This window comes from Phragmites australis, chromosome 8 (assembly GCF_958298935.1).
Source record: "Phragmites australis chromosome 8, lpPhrAust1.1, whole genome shotgun sequence".
NCBI lineage: Eukaryota > Viridiplantae > Streptophyta > Magnoliopsida > Poales > Poaceae > Phragmites > Phragmites australis.
In genome coordinates, this window is record NC_084928.1 from 1,673,297 (window position 1) to 1,691,765 (window position 18,469).

General features: G+C 43.1%; 2 protein-coding genes, 1 long non-coding RNA gene and 3 other non-coding genes across 6 annotated transcripts; 2 read left to right on the plus strand and 4 right to left on the minus strand.

Moving 5' to 3' along the window:
* Nucleotides 1-6,982: 6,982 nt before the first annotated feature.
* On the plus strand, nucleotides 6,983-10,957 carry LOC133926179 (3-phosphoshikimate 1-carboxyvinyltransferase 2-like). The gene is made up of 8 exons (XM_062371971.1): nucleotides 6,983-7,464; nucleotides 8,111-8,355; nucleotides 8,442-8,595; nucleotides 8,885-9,099; nucleotides 9,556-9,673; nucleotides 9,854-10,064; nucleotides 10,337-10,398; nucleotides 10,504-10,957. The coding sequence occupies exons 1-8, from the start codon at nucleotides 7,150-7,152 to the stop codon at nucleotides 10,720-10,722; spliced, it is 1,539 nt and encodes a 512-aa protein (XP_062227955.1). The 5' UTR covers nucleotides 6,983-7,149; the 3' UTR covers nucleotides 10,723-10,957.
* Nucleotides 10,958-11,444: 487 nt separating this feature from the next.
* LOC133926181 (uncharacterized) lies at nucleotides 11,445-13,476 on the minus strand. Its single transcript, XR_009911060.1, has 4 exons — nucleotides 13,405-13,476; nucleotides 13,189-13,240; nucleotides 12,918-12,993; nucleotides 11,445-11,533 (listed from the first exon to the last, which is right to left on the minus strand). It is a non-coding gene; the product is annotated as an uncharacterized LOC133926181 (long non-coding RNA).
* Nucleotides 11,740-11,815, minus strand: LOC133927859 (small nucleolar RNA SNORD36). Its single transcript, XR_009911356.1, has one exon. It is a non-coding gene; the product is annotated as a small nucleolar RNA SNORD36 (small nucleolar RNA).
* Nucleotides 12,138-12,210, minus strand: LOC133927860 (small nucleolar RNA SNORD36). The gene has a single exon (XR_009911357.1). It is a non-coding gene; the product is annotated as a small nucleolar RNA SNORD36 (small nucleolar RNA).
* LOC133927903 (small nucleolar RNA SNORD36) lies at nucleotides 12,731-12,816 on the minus strand. The gene has a single exon (XR_009911394.1). It is a non-coding gene; the product is annotated as a small nucleolar RNA SNORD36 (small nucleolar RNA).
* LOC133926180 (uncharacterized) lies at nucleotides 13,388-17,194 on the plus strand. The gene is made up of 7 exons (XM_062371972.1): nucleotides 13,388-13,578; nucleotides 14,046-14,446; nucleotides 14,541-14,704; nucleotides 14,818-14,898; nucleotides 15,366-15,441; nucleotides 15,519-15,617; nucleotides 16,737-17,194. The coding sequence occupies exons 2-7, from the start codon at nucleotides 14,074-14,076 to the stop codon at nucleotides 16,859-16,861; spliced, it is 918 nt and encodes a 305-aa protein (XP_062227956.1). The 5' UTR covers nucleotides 13,388-13,578; nucleotides 14,046-14,073; the 3' UTR covers nucleotides 16,862-17,194.
* The last annotated feature ends 1,275 nt before the right edge of the window (nucleotides 17,195-18,469 follow it).

Here is an 18,469-nt window from a genome sequence, read left to right on the forward strand (position 1 = left end):
GAATATTGGAAACAAAAATGTAATGGAGCGACCGAGGGTATCATCTATAAATCAAGTCCCAATTTACGCGAGGATAATATAGCACCAAAACAAGCACAGTGATGAACATCAGCTAACTAATTTTAGCCAGAAAGATAAAACTAGGTTAAATAGACTGACAAAAGTGGAGATATACAGAAGTTCGTCTTCGAAATAATTAGATGCTCGTCATAGATGTCATAAGCTTACAAATCAATGCCTTTGCCTCTAGTGTCTCTTTTGCTCTCGGCATCAACTTCCGGTACTACTGTTCAAATAAGCATAATCTTGTTTTCATCATTTTGTTACATAATTCAAGAATGCCATGAAGTGCTGCTATTTACTTGGTCTCACAACGTTGACAGTTTTTTTTACATAGTTTATTGTTTTTTTAATTTCAAGAGCGAAAAAGAAATAAATCCAACTATTTGTGTAGTATTACCATAGAATACACAGATTATAGAAAACTTGTTTTTGGAATAAACTACTGAATCTTAACAGAATCAAGATCGTGTGGCTTTCGTCAGGTTTGCGTCCATGGACCGGGTGTAGAAGGAATATTTGTGGTGAGGTGGGTTGGTGGATGAGGGGACCGTCGGCGGCCGTTGATCAGCTCAGATGACAGATCCCGACCGTTGGAAGAGGGTAGGAAACGACTGGATATTATTAAAGATTTTTTCCGCACATTTTTGCTATTGGTCTGGTGAGCCTTTAGAAATTTGTAATGGGTCATATCTTTTCTGAAGGGCAATCCTAAACCTCACTGAGTGTTGGAACATTTGATCCTCCACTATATTTTCTTCTCTATTTCTTCTTCCCCACCTCTGACATAGATCTACAACAAGGATTTAGGTTCGAGGTTAGGGATTTTTGGCTCTGACGAGTTTCTCTCTAATCCTCAGACCGAGGGAGGTCGCAGCGACAGGACGACCTAGCGGTGGTTGCAGAAAAAACAAGGTAAGGCGGTGAGGTGCGTGGCGAGACACCACCAGTGGTAGGAGGTGGATGACCGTAGGTTAGACGATGCCAAGTTATGGGGCATTTCATCTCGATGGGTTAGAGTGGCAACAGAAGACAGTGGTGGGGAGCTATCGGAGATGAGTAAGGAGGGCGGGGCAAGGTCACGGAGGAGAAGCTTACTGGGGTTGAGGAAGAAGGTAGTGGCAATATAGGTGGGGCACGAGCTCATCGAGTGGCATGCCGACTTTGAAAGATGAAGAGCTACGAGCATGAAAAAAAAGATCCTGTTAGAAGGAGAAATAAACAGGTGGGTTATTAGATGTGATTCAACAGCTAAAAAAGTCGAGAAACACTTGGGTGCCCTATAGACGCTCCTTTCTGAAAAAATGGAAATGTTGGCTCTTTATGCATGTTAAGGTCATCGCCGTCACAATTGTTTTCTGTGTCATTCCGACGTTGATGGTGATGTGTTCCATGAAAAATGGCAGTCAAAAACATCTTTAGCAGCTGGTATTTTAAAACTTTTACTTTCTTTCATCCGATCGCATGATCCGCGAGAGGAAACGGTGGAACCTAGCCACACATGAATAATAACAAAACAGAACAGAAAATACATGGAATCTACCTGTAGGAAGGGATATCCTTTGCTGTTTTGTAACAGCATCTTCATGCACGCATGATTCTTCAGACTTTCACCAGAACCACTCATCTCGCCGTCGTCGCTGCCCTCCGCCGCGATGAGACCCCTCCCTGTTCGTCGTCTCCGGCACACCTGTTATCCATCGCCACCAAGTGTTGGTAATTTGGTATGCCAGCCGCGATATGTTGCTCATCAGAAAAACCCTGTTTCCTTTCTTTTTAATCTCGGTTTGACAAAACAAGGGGCAAACAAGATCTGCTCTATTTCCGCCGAGAACAGCAGTAGGATCGATCAATGCATTGTTATTATTATTTTTGGGGTTAAGATGCCATCAGCCACTATGCATGCATGCATGCATCAGCTCCCTGGCTGCTGCGGCAGTCAAGAGACCAAGAGCAGCACGCTTGTTGCTTCTCTGAAGCTTCGTTTGACTCTCGATGCAACCCAACCCAACCTTTCGAGGCCCCAAAGGAGAAGAGGTCTCGCCGTCGCCCACCGGCCGCTTTTCTTGCCTGGAAAGACCATTAGGCCAGCAGCGCTTAGATGCCGGAGGCCGGAGACGTGAGTGAACTGCAAGTAGCAACGGCGGCTTCCTTTGTTTCAGTTGGCGCTTTCTGTTCTGCTGACCTTGTTAACGTGATGACTGATGGATGGATGTGTTCAGATCACGTAGAATCGGGAGTGACGACTGGAAATGGTAAATAGGTGATTTATAAATCTCTTATAAAATTGATGATCTTCTCATATTCAATTACCAACGCACTTTACAAAAGAATCATAACAAAGAGCAAAACAAACAAGTAGCGAAAACTCTGAATCAAACTAGAAAATCCGGAGAGTTCGGAGAAATAAACGGAGAGTCCGGAGTTTCCGGAGAAATAAGCGGAGAGACCGGAGTTTCAGCAGAACAGCGATCGAAAAGTAAGTCTCATGGTTGAAATTGAACACTAAATTTCACAGTGAGAATTAAAATCCAGATTATAAATTGTGAGAATTATAAGCGGAGAGAGGGGAGAGATTCTAATAATATGGTGTTGTTTGTTTTATATTATACGATCTAGGTTCTAACAATCCAGATTATAAATTGTGAGAATTAAAATCTGGATTGTTAGAATCACAATAAAAAACAAAAATATCCTAATTCTCACAGAATTCGTTGCACGCCACTTGTCATGAACAGGCATCGGTGCCTTCCCTTGCTTTGCTCTAGCTAGCCAGAGTAGTTTGCTTGATACCGGGTGCAGCAACAACAATAGGCCTGACAGCGAAGGCACTCTTAGCGCATTGTTTGTTTCGCCAGTGGGTGAACGATCGGTCTTGCCCTTTGTGATGGCAATCCATATTCTCACCTAATCAGAGGGCGATGATAGTCCACCTAGCATGCCATTGTAGCCTGCATGATTAGCACCGAGGCCAAGAAATGGATCGCCCACTAAGAGAGCGATCCATGTGAGCCGCGCTCTGGTGGGCTCAGCAAATGGATCGTTCGCTGAGAGTGCGGGATTTAGAAAAATCTTCCTCTCAGAGGGCAATCCATTGTGTGAGTGATTTCTAGCTCATTGGGAGGGTGAGAAGCCTGGTTGCGATGATCAATGTGATTCATCTAATAAAAATATAGACATTATGAATGTCTCACAATTGGCTTAATATGATGGATCCAATGAAGTTTTCATAGCAGGACTACCATGCTATCCAAATGTAGAGTTTTTAAGGATAACATATGTCACGTTCAGACCCCGTAATCACGTAATTAAGCATAATCATGCATCATATTTAATTTTTGATTATCCTAGTTTGGACCACTAAAGTATCTCGTTTTGAGTTAATATGGTGAGAGCAAGAAATTCAGGAGAGAGAATGAAAATTACGTTAAAAATATCTTGTCTCTCTAGTAAATAGGACCCACATGGATGAGCCAACCACCCTATCTCTCAATGAGACAGCAGCCCCACCCACTCTCTCCCGTGCTCCCACTCCTCCCAACCGGCCAAGAGCAAGAAGCTCTCGCTCCCTCTCTAGTTCTCTCTCTTTCTCCTCGAATTCCTTCCTTAAGAAGCAAAGTACCCACACGATCACTAGCTCCTAAGCTTCCCATCCATCCAATTCATTTGCGCGTTCCCAAAATATTCGAGCCGTTCTTGACTCGTTTTGGTGTTCTTGGTTGAAGAACGAGGAGCACCAGCCTTCTTCCTCTTCCTCAAGCTTTTCCGCCATTTCCTCCTTCAACCGACGTTCACCAACCTCGGTAAAGAACCTTGGGTAAGTCCCCTAGGCATCAATGGTGAGAATGTGCATTTTGGTTGGATAGATTTTGATTTCGTAGCTTCGGTTGTGAAGTTGCAACGCGTCTTGAGTTCTTGAGCTTTGGAGTCGATTAGAGGATTTTGGATGAGTTTAAGTCGGGGAATGTGTGGTTGTGTTGGTAGATGAAGTCTAGAACCCATGAGTTAATGCAAAGCCCTTGTACCTTTGAATTGGTGAGACGTGCAATCGAATCGACCAAAGTTTCCCTGTGAAAAATGCTCTTTGTAGCAACCCGGATGTTCCGGGTTACCCTGAGAAATCCCCATTGAATCATTCTCAGGTCGTGAGGATTTAGGATCTAGAACCCTTTTGTATAGTGCATATGCAGACTTATGCGGGGTAGATTTAACATATGAGTTGAATCGACTGAGAAAAATCAATTTGGACTCATTTTGGCCAGAACCTGGAGGTTCCCTGTTAATCGAGATATTTTTAACCGAGCACCCTCGCTCGGAACCCTAGGTTAATTCGATTTAGAATTAGCCGATCACCCCCAATCGGGTCAAGACCCGGACATTCCAACCCAACCCAAAAGTTCCAAAATTGGCCCAAAACTTTCAAGCTATTTCAAAAATTGCTAACTGAGGACCCCTACTCGGAGGCCAGCCCAGAAGTTTCGGAACCCAGAGGTTCCGAATTCAACCTGAAACTTTCAGATTTTGTCATCAATTTCGAAGTTGTTGAGATCGTAGAATTTGTTATTCTTTCTCATGTCTTGCACTTTTAGCTTGTTGTTTTGTATCTTGTAGCATACATCTTGCATCATATTACATACGTTCTTCCTTAGAGAAAGAAGGATCGAAGCGTGACGCGGGTATTATCGAAGGTGGCATCAAACTCCCAGAGTTTTGCGAGTGCTGCGTAGGCAGTATCAGTCAGGCACCGGAGTAGCAAGGCAAGCATCTAAGCATACTTAACCAACTACTTTGGATCATATGTGTCTAATATGATAAATTATGCTTTATGTATATTATGAATGTTATTGAGTCGATGTAGGATTTGTATGAGTAGAACCTATATTGATGCATTATCTCTTCCTTGTATTGTTGATAATCTGTATTTTTATAGCCTTGATAATATTGTTGTTGTCTAACGTAAGAGTTGTTTGAAATGCTTAGAAATGCATAAATTTTTGGTAGAAGTTGAGCGGTGATTTAATCCCCGTTTGCAAGTTTAGGACTTACTTACTTGTTCACAAAGGAAATGACAATGATGTTGGGATGTTTGGGTGTGAGGATGAGGGGCGGTGCTAGAGGTAGGTCGGAAGAGGAATCCAAGTGTCATAGGTCACTTTCATCGGTTAAGTACCGTTCGTTGGTGCTGTTGCCTATAACTACATATTCAGATAATGGACAAATGAGTTGAGTACCATACGTCACGCTGAAGCTTGTCGTGCGGCCTTTCGATGAGTAAGAAAAAAGAATGAGGAGAAGTAAGGTGGTAGAGAGTCGAAGGTGTCCGGAACACGCTCGCGGTAGCCCCGTTGCCATAAGGGTATATGCAAGTGGGTAGTTCTGGGTATGAGAAAATATTGTCTCGGGGGCTAAGAGGATGGACCTAATTCGTGTGGGTAAAGTTGTACCCCTATAGGGTGTAAGATCAATTTAAATTGCCATACTCTCGGTCATGAGCATGCTTCTGTCCATTCGCATCGGTCGTAGAGTCACGAGTGTGGGATGAATGGTATGTTGGGATTTAGTAGGTGATGGCATTTGACTAATTATTATGTTCCAGTCACATACAGGTTCGTGTTAATGAATATAGGATAGAAAGATACATGTGGTTAACTTAGATGCTCACACATTGTGTCAAATGACTTTTGCATATGAATTTACTTAATCTTGTGACTGACTCTTTGCTAATTAATCAAATGCATTCTCCTTATAGTCGGGTTATTTATATGTGCCAATTATGAATTAAGTCATGCGAGTAACTTCGTACTCACGCTGCTCTTTCAAGTGCTACTAGTGAGGATGAGCTAGTGTTTGGCTACTTCACGTCCGCTGACATTGGTAGTGGGTATGAGTAGGTAACTATTTGGGTGGCGTTATTTTGGGGTGGAGCCTAAGGGCATATAGCTCCACTTATCTTTTATTGTTCATAGCTTTTGTCTTTCGCTGCATAGTTTCTTTTATTTTCTAGGAGTTGATCTATTTTATTATCCTCCTAGCTCTCTTTCGTTGCAAAATGTTGTAAATTGTTAACACTTAAGAACTTGCAATATAATGTTAATTACTTGCTCTTTATTAAGCTTTGTCGTGATGATATATGTTGGAAAGACGCGCGTTTTGATCTTAGACATAAAACACATGCCGAGACTAACAGAATGGTATTCTGGTTAATCATTGTAATTATGATTATGTAAATGATCGACCTAATGATTAATTATAATATTATTTAAACAGTTCTTCACAACATATTCATATCACGTCATTAAAATTTGATTCTATGTTTAACTTCAGAGACGACATACTCTCCCGCATCATCAAGAATGTATGACTACTTGTAGATAGAGTAGTACATTGCCACCAGGGCGGATCCACTTTATCAATATAGGATGCCCAATGCACCGATTAAATTTTTATTTTTCAGTGATCTATTACATGTAACAACCCATGTAACACTTTTAGTCTAACAAGTAGGATATGTAGATCTCTAACAGTTTAGTTTGAGACACCGATCATTTTTTTTTTTTTTGAGTTCACCATTGACTGCCACTATATACCACCAATCTTGTCTTATATAAATTTTGCTATATGGGGGTGGTAAATGAATTTTTTTATAAAAACACCATTCTCACTATTAGTGAGAGATAAATATTTCTCTCCCTTGGTGGGCGAGAAGTATCCGTGCACCTTATACGTTGCTGCCAGCCTGCCACATAATGGATCGCCCGTTCAGCGGACCTTCTATATTTCTCAACGCCTATTTTGATTATTTTTGAAAATAGCCGCATATTTCTATTAATTTTGAAAATAAAAAAGATATAAATAAAACAAATTCGTCCACCAACTCTCCTGGATCCGCAACCCGTTACCGGCCCACACGACTGCACGAGTCGCGTCGCAGGGGTTGGTGGCAGCGGCGCACACTCGCCTCTATTTCTTCCTCCTCCCTTCTCCCCGTCCACGCCACCAACCGCAACCAACCAAGCAGCCCCAGCCCCGACGCCCCACGCACTCCTACCAACCCCCCCCCCCCCCCCCCCAACCACGTCGGCATCGGCAATGGCGGGCGCGGCGGCCATGGCCTCGAAGGCGGCTGTGTCCCTGGACCCAGCCGCCCTCGGCCCTGCCTTCTCGCGCCACCCCCGGACGTCGGCGCGGCCATCCACCCGCCCCAGCGCGGCCGGCGTGGGGCTGCGGCTGCGGGGGCGCGGGCGAGGCGCGGCGGTGGTGGTCGCGGCGGCGGCGGCGGCCCCGGCGAAGGCGGGCGCGGAGGAGGTGGTGCTGCAGCCTATCCGGGAGATCTCCGGCACCGTGAAGCTGCCCGGCTCCAAATCGCTCTCCAACCGTATCCTCCTGCTCTCCGCCCTGGCCGAGGTGAGGCCGAGTAATTATCCCCCTCCTGTCGGGTGAATTGGAATTGGGTGTGGAGACGAGATTTTACGGGGGGGTTAGGTGGTGGCTCGACTCGCTGTTGAAATGTTGCTGAAATCCTAGGATATTTTGTGGATCCATGTAACGATAACATGGAGCTCGGTAGTTCGTTTAGTATTGTAGCTGATCCCTCCATCAGCTTGTATTCTGGTTAGGCAATGGATGTGGTAAAACAAGGTGTAGCCAGGGGATCTTGTATATCGGGCTACTAAATTTTGGATGTCATGCTCTATCTTGGTGTCTGGTCAGCTCTGTTGTGAAACTTGGGTCAAAGAAATCAACCCTGAAAGGTTTATGTTATGCTGTTACTACTATGATCGTAGTGAAGGTTCCGCTAAAATGTTACATTATTCAGGCTCATTTACATTGTTGTTAACAAACCTGATCGTAAAAGCCAACTTTTTAGGTGAAAAATCTTGACTTGTTTATAGTTGTGGTATTGCTGCTTCGCCAGCTTTGTAGGTCCTATGTGTAGGATGTTCGGTGTTTATTCAGTTTGCATTCGTTTGGGGAATTCTACTGAATCATGCATTCTTAGCTTTAATAAGGATAATAAATGGATGCATGTTTGCCTTTTACCTTTGGTCAGGGGACAACAGTTGTGGATAACCTATTGAACAGTGAGGATGTCCACTACATGCTCGAGGCCTTGAAAGCCCTCGGGCTCTCTGTGGAAGCAGACAAATCTGCCAAAAGAGCTGTAGTTGTTGGCTGTGGTGGCAAGTTCCCAGTTGAGAAGGACGCAAAAGAGGAAGTACAGCTCTTCTTGGGGAATGCTGGAACTGCAATGCGGCCATTGACAGCAGCTGTGACTGCTGCTGGTGGAAATGCAACGTATGTTTTTTTAATGATTTTGGAAGTAAGTAGGAAATCCATGGGTATGTCTAGTGAATTATGGTGTATCTTTTTTTGAACTTCAGTTATGTGCTTGATGGAGTACCAAGAATGAGGGAGAGACCCATTGGCGACTTGGTTGTCGGATTGAAACAGCTTGGTGCAGATGTTGATTGTTTCCTTGGCACTGAATGCCCACCTGTTCGTGTCAAGGGAATTGGAGGGCTACCTGGTGGCAAGGTTAGTTACTAAAACCCACATGCTATGTTCTTCTATAAATGGATGAACCTTTTTGTTAAGTTTTTGCATTTTTAGGAATCATAAAACAATGTTATTTAACTTTACACCACAAATTAACTTGAATAGTCACCCCTAACTAGCAAGCCATATTTCCGTTAAGCTCAATTAAGTAACTTGGGATGTGTTTAGCAACTTATTTTCCCGGTCTTTTGGGTTATTGCTTCCTTTCTGGTCTAACATTGTTTGGGATATTTTGAATTAGCTCTTTAAAATGTGTTATGTTCTACAGGTTAAGCTCTCTGGATCCATCAGCAGTCAGTACTTGAGCGCCTTGCTGATGGCTGCTCCTTTAGCTCTTGGGGATGTGGAGATTGAAATCATTGATAAACTAATCTCCATTCCTTATGTTGAAATGACATTGAGATTGATGGAGCGTTTTGGCGTGAAAGCAGAGCATTCTGATGACTGGGACAGATTCTACATCAAGGGAGGTCAAAAATACAAGTAAGATTCTATTTTCAGTTTGCCCAACCAATCATAGATGCATTGATCTTTGAATAGATAAACTGGAGACGGAAATCATTGCAGAAAAGCCTATTGAGTATTGACTCTATAAACTATTTTAATCTGCTGGAAATGACCAAACTATTGGAGTCCTCAAAGCAAACTGAACTAGCTAAGAAACGCCTAGGTGGTCAGCCCATCTAATTACGACACACCGCTCAGGTGTATTGACAGGTGCATAGACATGATAGCACAAGAAGTGGCATTTTTTTTAAGGAAAAGATACTTGATTGTTTTCTTTGTACCCCTTTTATGTTATGAACCTTCTCCTGTATGGCCTATTAGGATATTCATCCATGTTTTTACCCAACATACTTCTCCTAGTCTTATTCAAACTTCATGAGACGTTCGTTGGTGGTCTCTAAACTAAACCTGCTTTTGTTTTGGAATTAACAGGTCCCCAAAAAATGCCTACGTTGAAGGTGATGCCTCAAGTGCGAGCTATTTCTTGGCTGGTGCTGCAATCACTGGAGGGACTGTGACTGTTGAAGGTTGTGGCACCATCAGTTTGCAGGTAGAACTTTGCTATAATGCTAACCATTTATTTATTTTTTGTTAGGCATATGCCAATGTCAAACAGACATGCTTTAATGAGTGGATATCCACATAATCTAGCTGAATTTCCCAAACTAAACAGTTCTAAATGTTCTCCTAATGCTGTCATATTCCCTGACTAATATGCTCAATATCGTAGGGTGATGTGAAATTTGCTGAGGTACTCGAGATGATGGGAGCGAAGGTTACATGGACTGACACTAGTGTAACTGTTACCGGTCCACCACGTGAACCATCTGGGAGGAAACACCTAAAAGCTATTGATGTCAACATGAACAAAATGCCTGATGTCGCCATGACTCTTGCTGTGGTTGCCCTCTTTGCTGATGGCCCAACTGCTATCAGAGATGGTAAACCATTCTCAGCTCTACAATGCCTGTTCTACTCATAACAATGACTTAATAACTTCATAGAACTTAGGAGAGGATTAGACAAACAACCAGGATTTTTTTACAGAAAGAACTCAAGAAGTACATTTGGTTGGGATAGGTTTGTTCTGACTGCACTTACTGTAGCCTGGACTTGTCTTGCTATGAACTGTAGTGCTGTTGATAGTTTTTACTTCTTTTTTTCAAATGGCTTCGATTACACTGCTTATTCTCTTTTTTTCCCCTTTGGACAGTGGCTTCCTGGAGAGTAAAGGAGACCGAGAGGATGGTTGCGATTCGGACTGAGCTAACAAAGGTAAATACCATAGAAGTCTCCAGTTCTCTTGTCATAGTTTAGCCTCCTATGCTTTTCTGCGGGTGTTTCACCTTCATTTGTTGGCCTGCGTTTACGTTTTGCTAGCTGGGAGCATCAGTTGAGGAAGGGCCGGACTACTGCATCATCACACCACCGGAGAAGCTGAACGTGACGGCGATCGACACGTACGACGACCACAGGATGGCCATGGCCTTCTCCCTCGCCGCATGCGCCGACGTGCCCGTCACAATCCGAGACCCCGGGTGCACCCGCAAGACCTTCCCCGACTACTTCGATGTGCTGAGCACTTTCGTCAAGAACTGAGCGGAGTGCCTGAAGAGAGCTGAATTGAAGTGATCTCGTTACGAGCCTCTCCATGTGATGAGGAAAATCGACTTTTCTGTTTCCTTTTCTCTTTCACGAGATGAGTTTTGGGTCTGTGATATTATTTTGTAGCATGTCGTTATAGTAGATGTCTTGAGATGTATTATACACTTCAATTGATCGAAAATCCTCCACATATTTGGAATAAGAAATAAACCACTCAGGTGGTTCTGAAGCTTGCCTGTGCGTTCCTTGAAATGCTCAGTTTACCAAGCACTTGTTCATGTACCACGAACGACGCACTGATGCGGTAGCTGCGGCCAGAAACAAGCCGAGGCTTACAGCTGCACAGCCGGGTACCAGGTGACAGATGGCACTAAGACAGAACAACGCCCAGCTCAAGGTGGTTGTAAACTAATCAAGACAAACAGGAGGCAAAGATACAGACTAGGCAGAGTAAGAATTAAGGCAAGGAGATGGCCAACATCTCATAATTCAATGACAAATGATGTATAACATCTGCTGAAAAGAGACTACAGCCACAAATTGCCTTAGAACTTCTGACAAGACTCTGATAACTCTGTTGTGAAGAACCTACGGATTAGGGGAGAAAAGAGACTACATCCTGTTCACTTGTGTTTTTAATCCTCCGAACTGATAAGATGTGGGCTAGAATACTACGGGTCGCTGATCGTCACTTCGACCTCCACACCTGGTTCAATGGTGATCTGCTTGACAACATGTGGTGAACTAACAAGATCAATCACCCTCTTGTGCACCCGCATCTCAAAACGATCCCAGGTGTTGGTACCTGAAATAGAGTCGGATACTTAATGTTAGTAACAAAATGAGAAATAAGGAGGAACATAAGATGTATTACATCATTGTATAATTTGATGCACACTAATTTAAAGAATAACATTGCACGGGGTTAGAAAATATTGACATCCATTCAGGCACAAGGATAATAAAAACATCAAGATATTGCAAGTGATGAACTCATGAGTCATGACGGGCTGGGCTTCAGTTTTAAAAAGCTCGATTTTGAGACATCAAATGTATCAGCATAAACATATGGCATCATCATCCGCTCAGCCCATTCACAAAAGCAACAAAATCGTTCTGTGAAGATGACAAAACTCCTGTACATGTTAAAGCTTCCAGATACCAAATTCTTCCTGTAACTACATCCAAGTGCCATTCAATGTAACAAAATGGCAGACCAAAAAACCAAAATTTGAAGAGTTTGTACAAATTCAGAATGGAACATATTCAAGGCACACGAATAAAGGTGCACATTTTATGTTCAAGAAAAAAAGAGACTACCTATAGTACATCCCACAGAGTACATGGAAAAGAGACTACCTACTGAAAGGAAAATGTTTGAACAATAACTATAAAGCATTGGATGGGCCAACCATCAGTTTTAAAAAACTCGATTTTGTAATTCCTCAAAGACAGCAATAACTTGTATTGGCATCATTTGATCAGCCCATCATAAAAAAAATGTCCACAAAGACAGTTAACAAGGTCCTAAAAGGAAAACATGTGTTCCTAAAAATTCAAAATTGTAACTGAATTAAATCATGCCACTCCAAAGGGAAAATAGGGTTGAGTATATAAGACTGCCAAGGAGGAGCAACTAGCTCTCAATGGCACATCCAATAACTAAACATTTTCATCAATGGTAGAAAATCGCTACATAAGATGGATAACAACCAGCAATAATAACACGAATAGGAAAAACAAATTTTAAAACAGCACCAACATTAATCAACAAGCACTAATGTTTACTCGAACCATTCAACAACCAGAATGCCCTCCATACTACACTGCACTATGTTAGGCCAAACACCAGTTTTAAAAAGCTCGGTTTTTGAGACTTCATGATGTAACATCTCAGCATCATCTCCTTGGTAATATCACATGCTGGGCCTACCATTACTGTTTTCCCTAAAATAATAATAAAACAAATAATCAAAATAATAAATTCACGGCGATGATATGCTAAGCATCAGTTTTAAAAAGCTCGATTTTTTAGACATCAGAGAACCTAAAGATCTCAGTCCATGTAAATGTAAACATCACCTGCTCAGCACATCATCGCAATTAACAGCTCTAAACATCCAACAAACCTGACGATTTCGTGACACATATCAAGGATACGCGAGGCGGTGAGGGATATGAGAGGTCACCTTCGCCACAGGGAGACTTCCTGGTGGTTACGTTGAGCACCTTGGTAGGGATCCGCACGGGGCCCTTCAACCTCACCTGGGAGAATTTTTCGGACGACCCGTTTGTTATAAATCCCATGGAACTAGTGAAAAAGATAGGTTCAGAGGCCGAACATCACCCTAGCAATAATGCTGCGGCTTAGGTCAACTAATACAAATAAAATACAGTTCACTCAACGATTGCCTTTGATCCTGAACTCCATATGGGATCAAAGCGAAGCGAAAAATTGACCTTAAACGAAGCACTTCGTCTATTGGCTTGAATGGTGAAAGCGCCCACCAACCTAGAAAGGCAAAATGGGTCAAAATTCTTATCATTTGGTAGATCCAAGTCCATGGCCTATTTCGGGTTCACTCAAAATTATATTTATATCATTCTAAATTCTGATAGCATTAGAATGTATCTTTTTACTTGGGGGGGGGGGGGGGGGGGGATGTAGACCACAACCTGAACGCTCGGGAGACGGCAAATTCCAGAGCTTTCTCCTCCCTCCTCGCCGCGTTCCCAATTCCATTCACCAACCCAAAATAAAATCCGTCCCCGACCAACCTAGTCGGGAATTCATCCGGCGATCCCACCTTCCTTTCCGCTGCCTCCTTCGCCGCGCTCCGGGAGTTCCAGGTAAAGATCCCTGAGATGATTGTGCGGTTAATTTCTCGCTCGGGATCGTTGGGGGCGTGCTAACTGTCTCTGGAGCTTGTTGAGCCGTTCGGTTGGTTCATACTGGTCGGATTGGCGGTGCTGTTCGATGCTTTTAGTGGACGAATATGCGCTTAGATGGATTGCACTTTTGTTTGAAGAATCGATGGGTTGTGTCTTGTGCATGTAAAAAGGGGAATTGAAGCTTATATTTCATAGGGCCCAATTGTTTTCTTCACCGTACCAGTTTAGCGATGTTTAATTGTTTATGCGCAGCTACATTTGTTTGACGAGCTCAGAATTGAGTTCTCTTAACACATAATTTTGAGGAAGGAATGGAATGATTGGCGATTGTGAGAAACTTCATGTCTCGGATGGCTTGTATTGTGCTTGATTTGCTTACTGTATCTCATGTTGCGAGTTACTAACTATCAGCATAATTGTTGCAGCTTGCCGAGCCCACCTAATTGCTGGGGAATGGGTAGAGGGCAGAACGGAAGGGACGATTTATTCGGTGGCAGGGACCCATTTGCTGGGTTTGGTGGCTTTGGTCCCCAAAGGAGCTTGATTTCTGGCATCTTTGGAGGAACTGATGATCCATTCTTTACCCAGCCATTTGGGGGTCGGATGGGTGGTCCTGGCATGTTCGGACCTAGTCTTTTCCGGCCGATGGGAGGCCGGTTCGGGGACATGAGGAATGATGGATTCCTCGGGCAAGCTCCGCCGAGAAGTAGCAGCAGGAAGCCTGTAATCACCGAGCTTGATGAGGAGGAAGGAGAAAACACAGAGCGCGGTAACGAGCGGTCGAACCATGGTTCTTTAGTTCAGGAGCCGGAAGATGGGAGTGATGGTAGGAGCTTGGCTGAACCAATTTTCTTGTGCAGTTTCCTGCATCCCTATGGATCATAATTATAAGTCATATCTTTTGTTTTGTTTCGTTGTAGAGATGGAAGGGGGCCGAGTCCAGCTGCGGAGGGATTTCAATATGGCTAATGGAGGGCAGTCACAGGCTCGTACTTTTACATATCAGAGCTCTTCTGTGACGTATGGTGGTATTAATGGAGCTTACTACACCGCTTCAAAGACTTGGAGGGCTGGCAGTGATGGAGTATGCAAATTACCGATGAAACTATTAATGATGCCTAGCAAGTTACTGATGAAATGATTAACGATGCCTCATTTAGTGGTACTCACAAGTGAGAATAATTATGTTTCTTGCAGACTACTGTGGAAGAAATTAAGGAAGCAGATACAACCACTAAAGAGGCCACTCATAGAATCTCCCGAGGAATCCATGACAAGGTAGATAATCCTTGCTATTTTCTACTCACTTAATCAAAATCATAGAGTAGCCCGATGCACATCGAATTGTGTACCTAGCACAGGCTTGTATCATCCTATTGTTTTTTTTTTTGAAAGGAAGACATTAGGGGAAACCCCTACTGTGAAATTTTATTAGAGAGAAAAAATATATAAAAATATGAAAATACAAGAGACCAGCCAGGCAGAAGATGAAAGCCTAAAAGAGGGCCTAGAGAGGCAGCAGAAGCCAGGAAGAGGGGATTAGATGCTAGGAAAAAACTGCTTGGATCCAATCTAAGATCTCAAGTCTTTTGTCATCCTTTATTCTGTTTGCTTGAATATCATCCTATTGTTAATGGGTCCAAAAATTCAAAAACAGATAACATTTAAGATCTCTGTTCATCGAAAGCAAAGGAGACTTGAATTTGGCCGCAGTATATCTAATTTTTCCTTGTATTATTTCTTAGGGCCATTCCCTGACAAGGAAGCTGAATTCGGATGGGAAGGTTGACACCACACAGATACTGCACAATCTGAACGAAGGTTTGTTTGATATTTCTAGCTTTTCTTGCTGTGCTCGGGATGTATTATTGATTATTTTTAACTCAAGTACTCTATAGATGAACTAGCTGGATTTGAGGAATCATGGAAGGGGAATGCTGGTCATCACTTGCCTGTCTGGAATCAAAATGCTGGTGCACCTAATAATGATAATTCTGGTAAGAAGTGCTTTATATTCAGAAGAACTTATGCAAATGATATCTCAATTATTGACTTGGTCAACCAAGGGTGTTCTGAAGATACATAATTGTTTTTCTTATCATTGTTTCTTGTGAGAAAATTTCTTCTTGCCTAAGATTGCCTGTTGTCCATTATGCACTCACAGTTGATATATGCCATTATTTAAGCATTGTCCCAAGTGGAAAGCCCAGTAAATTGTGCACCACTTATACGGAGTAGTATGTCAATAGGCAATGGATATGCTGAAATATGAACTTGTATGAATACATAATCTCTTTAACAAAGCCTTTTACCAATACATAATCTGAGTCATTTTTTTTTTGGTACGCAAATGCTTACATAATATGGGGAAATGAACACTGCAAAGATAAACTTATTATGCCTTGAGCATCTTTTGCAAGAGTGACTGGACCATGTGCGGTTATTGCAGTTCTTGCAGTTTCTCTGCACTAAGTTCTGTAACTATCTGCCCCAAGAGGTCTAGTTCAGGTCCAGTTTTCTCCTTAGCTTGCTTCATTGGTGTGCTGAATTAAGCAACTGACCTAGTCAGATGAAGTGTCAAGTAGCCACGTACAGTTGAAGTGGCTGTAACGTATTCCTTAAAAATTGAAGTGACCAATGAAAGATTGTTATGCTCGTTATGCTTAAATGGAGCATAGAATATGGTGTTCATGCTTCTGTGGCAACAATGATGACCACTGAATATGCACTCCCATGAATGGTTTAATAGAATCAAATGTTTGCTTGCATACCTGAAAACAAGCAGGTCAGCCATGGTCATGCATACGTAAAAGTGACCAGCTTTCCTCAATTAGAGTGCACTCCCTTAAAGTTTTAGTTCCTGATTGACTCATTGTAGATGCTTAGTAGCAGTGACTGGCTGGTAGGTCTGTCTATAGCGAACAGAATTCCTGCATACATTTGCTGATAACTGAAATTACATCGTGCTTTTCCATTCTAATTCTTAATGAGTTAATACTGCTATGCGTAGTTCGCCAGGATGTTTTTTCCCCATTTTAGTGTTGAACCATCATGATCTCATTTTGCATCGTGTGCCTTTTCTAATACTCAGTTTTACACTTGCTGATGTACCACAGGTAACCGTGGCTCCAGTGGACGTGACCGGCGATCTGCATGGGGTTGGGTGCGTCCTGGAAGAGAGCAAGCCCGTGATGCAAGCCGCAATGAGAAGCCAAAATCACGAGTCATCCCAATCTCCTGAAGAGAGTATCTTATAGCATCCACGGAGTGAATAAGTAAACGGCTGGTTTGTGGACAGCAAGGTCGAGGTCCAAATTCGTTTGAAATGAGCTAGGTCCAAGTAATCGAGTCCTGAAGGCCTCGGTGTGCCCAGCGCTGGACGTTCTATTGTCTGAATGTATCGGAACTGTAGAGATCCCTATTCAGGGTATATGTAGTTGTGTAGTACATTGATCTCTGAAACAATTTGGCACCCATGTTTTGTATTGTATGTTGGCTCATCGAGTATATTACTATCTTACGGTAAAAGTACCGTATATATTGCAAACCTAATTCAATGCTCACTTCCTGCTGCTGTTCTTGTTTGGATCGCTGAAGGATGTCAAACTGTTAGTTGCCTGTCGATCTGCTGCTGTGTTTGAAAAAAGGGAAGTTCGGTTCTGCCTATGTCACTTTTTTAGAGGATGTTCACTATATATTAAAAAGAGAAAAAGCCCGTAACCATTCGTGAACCCGTAGACCCCGTGCATCGTGAACCGGTAGATCCCTAAACCTGGAGAGTATACTAAAGAAAAAAACAAGGATACATATGGACTATTCTCGTGACATGAAGCACTTTAGATGCGCCCAGGCAAAAACCCATATGGGTATCCTCCTCCTCGAGGATGATGCTCAAGACTCATCTGTCGATTTTTCTGTGCTCTCGAACATGCGTCTGTTCTTTCCTTTCTAAATCTCTCAAGAGACAAGCATTGTGATTTGTGAGTATACTTATTGCCTTTCTTATGAGGGGATGCACTTTGCCATTGAGGATCACCAGATAATAACTGAGGTAGAATGGATCTATGTCTCGGAGAGGAAGGCTAGCAGTCTCAATTTTCGCGCCAGCCTTCGCCAAACCCTTCTAGCAAAAAGGCATTCCGCGAGCAAATAGAAGCAAGTCTCTTGGGAGTGCTTGCATAAGAGGGAGAGGATGTTTTTTTGCACTATTAATAGTGGAAGTATCGTCGAAGGGGTGGAATATCTCAATTTGGTGGGAAATGGGTGCTCGGCTCATCTGTGAAGAAGAAGGCGGCGACATTGTGCAGTACGTGGCAGCGTGTGCTCGGTCCTAACACGGCACATGAATCACCAAAGGACTCGGCCAAGCAGCCGAGCACTCAGCGTAGCCCCCGGATTCCTCCCGCGACGCAGCCTTTGATTTGCAGGCGTGGCACGAAAAAATTTATCTAGAGTCATGTTGCACAACACCAGCCCTGCAGCATGTCCCAGATGGTGACCAGCTGTCCGCGTGCCAAGATCTCAAAGCTAGGAACGAAAATGGTTCGAAAACGATCGAAAAGGTCTAAACCACTCGTAGTTTCATATTTTCGTTCAGAAACAAAATCGATAATGATACTATCGAAAACAAATATGACGCTGATAATACGTTTCCCTACTCAAAAGCTAGCCAGCTGAGCGAGCGCGAGACACAGTAAACAAGCCTAGCCGCAGCGAACAAGCCCTGTTTGGAGCATGAGCCGAGTGAGCGCATCTATCCAGCGTCGCTTCCTCTCGTCTCTGTTTCCTCTCAGCGCCGCCGTCGGTGATGAGCCACCAATCTGAAGATCAACTGTGATGTGCCCTGAAG

Bases quoted from the DNA above. Each gene is read 5' to 3' on its own strand.
- LOC133926179 (XM_062371971.1), top strand. From the start codon at position 7,150: ATGGCGGGCGCGGCGGCCATGGCCTCGAAGGCGGCTGTGTCCCTGGAC. The intron at 8,596-8,884 runs GTTAGTTACTAA...TATGTTCTACAG, and splicing joins GAGGGCTACCTGGTGGCAAG to GTTAAGCTCTCTGGATCCAT. The intron at 10,065-10,336 runs GTAAACCATTCT...CCCTTTGGACAG, and splicing joins CCCAACTGCTATCAGAGATG to TGGCTTCCTGGAGAGTAAAG.
- LOC133926180 (XM_062371972.1), top strand. From the start codon at position 14,074: ATGGGTAGAGGGCAGAACGGAAGGGACGATTTATTCGGTGGCAGGGAC. The intron at 14,705-14,817 runs GTATGCAAATTA...TGTTTCTTGCAG, and splicing joins GGAGGGCTGGCAGTGATGGA to ACTACTGTGGAAGAAATTAA. The intron at 15,442-15,518 runs GTTTGTTTGATA...AGTACTCTATAG, and splicing joins ACTGCACAATCTGAACGAAG to ATGAACTAGCTGGATTTGAG.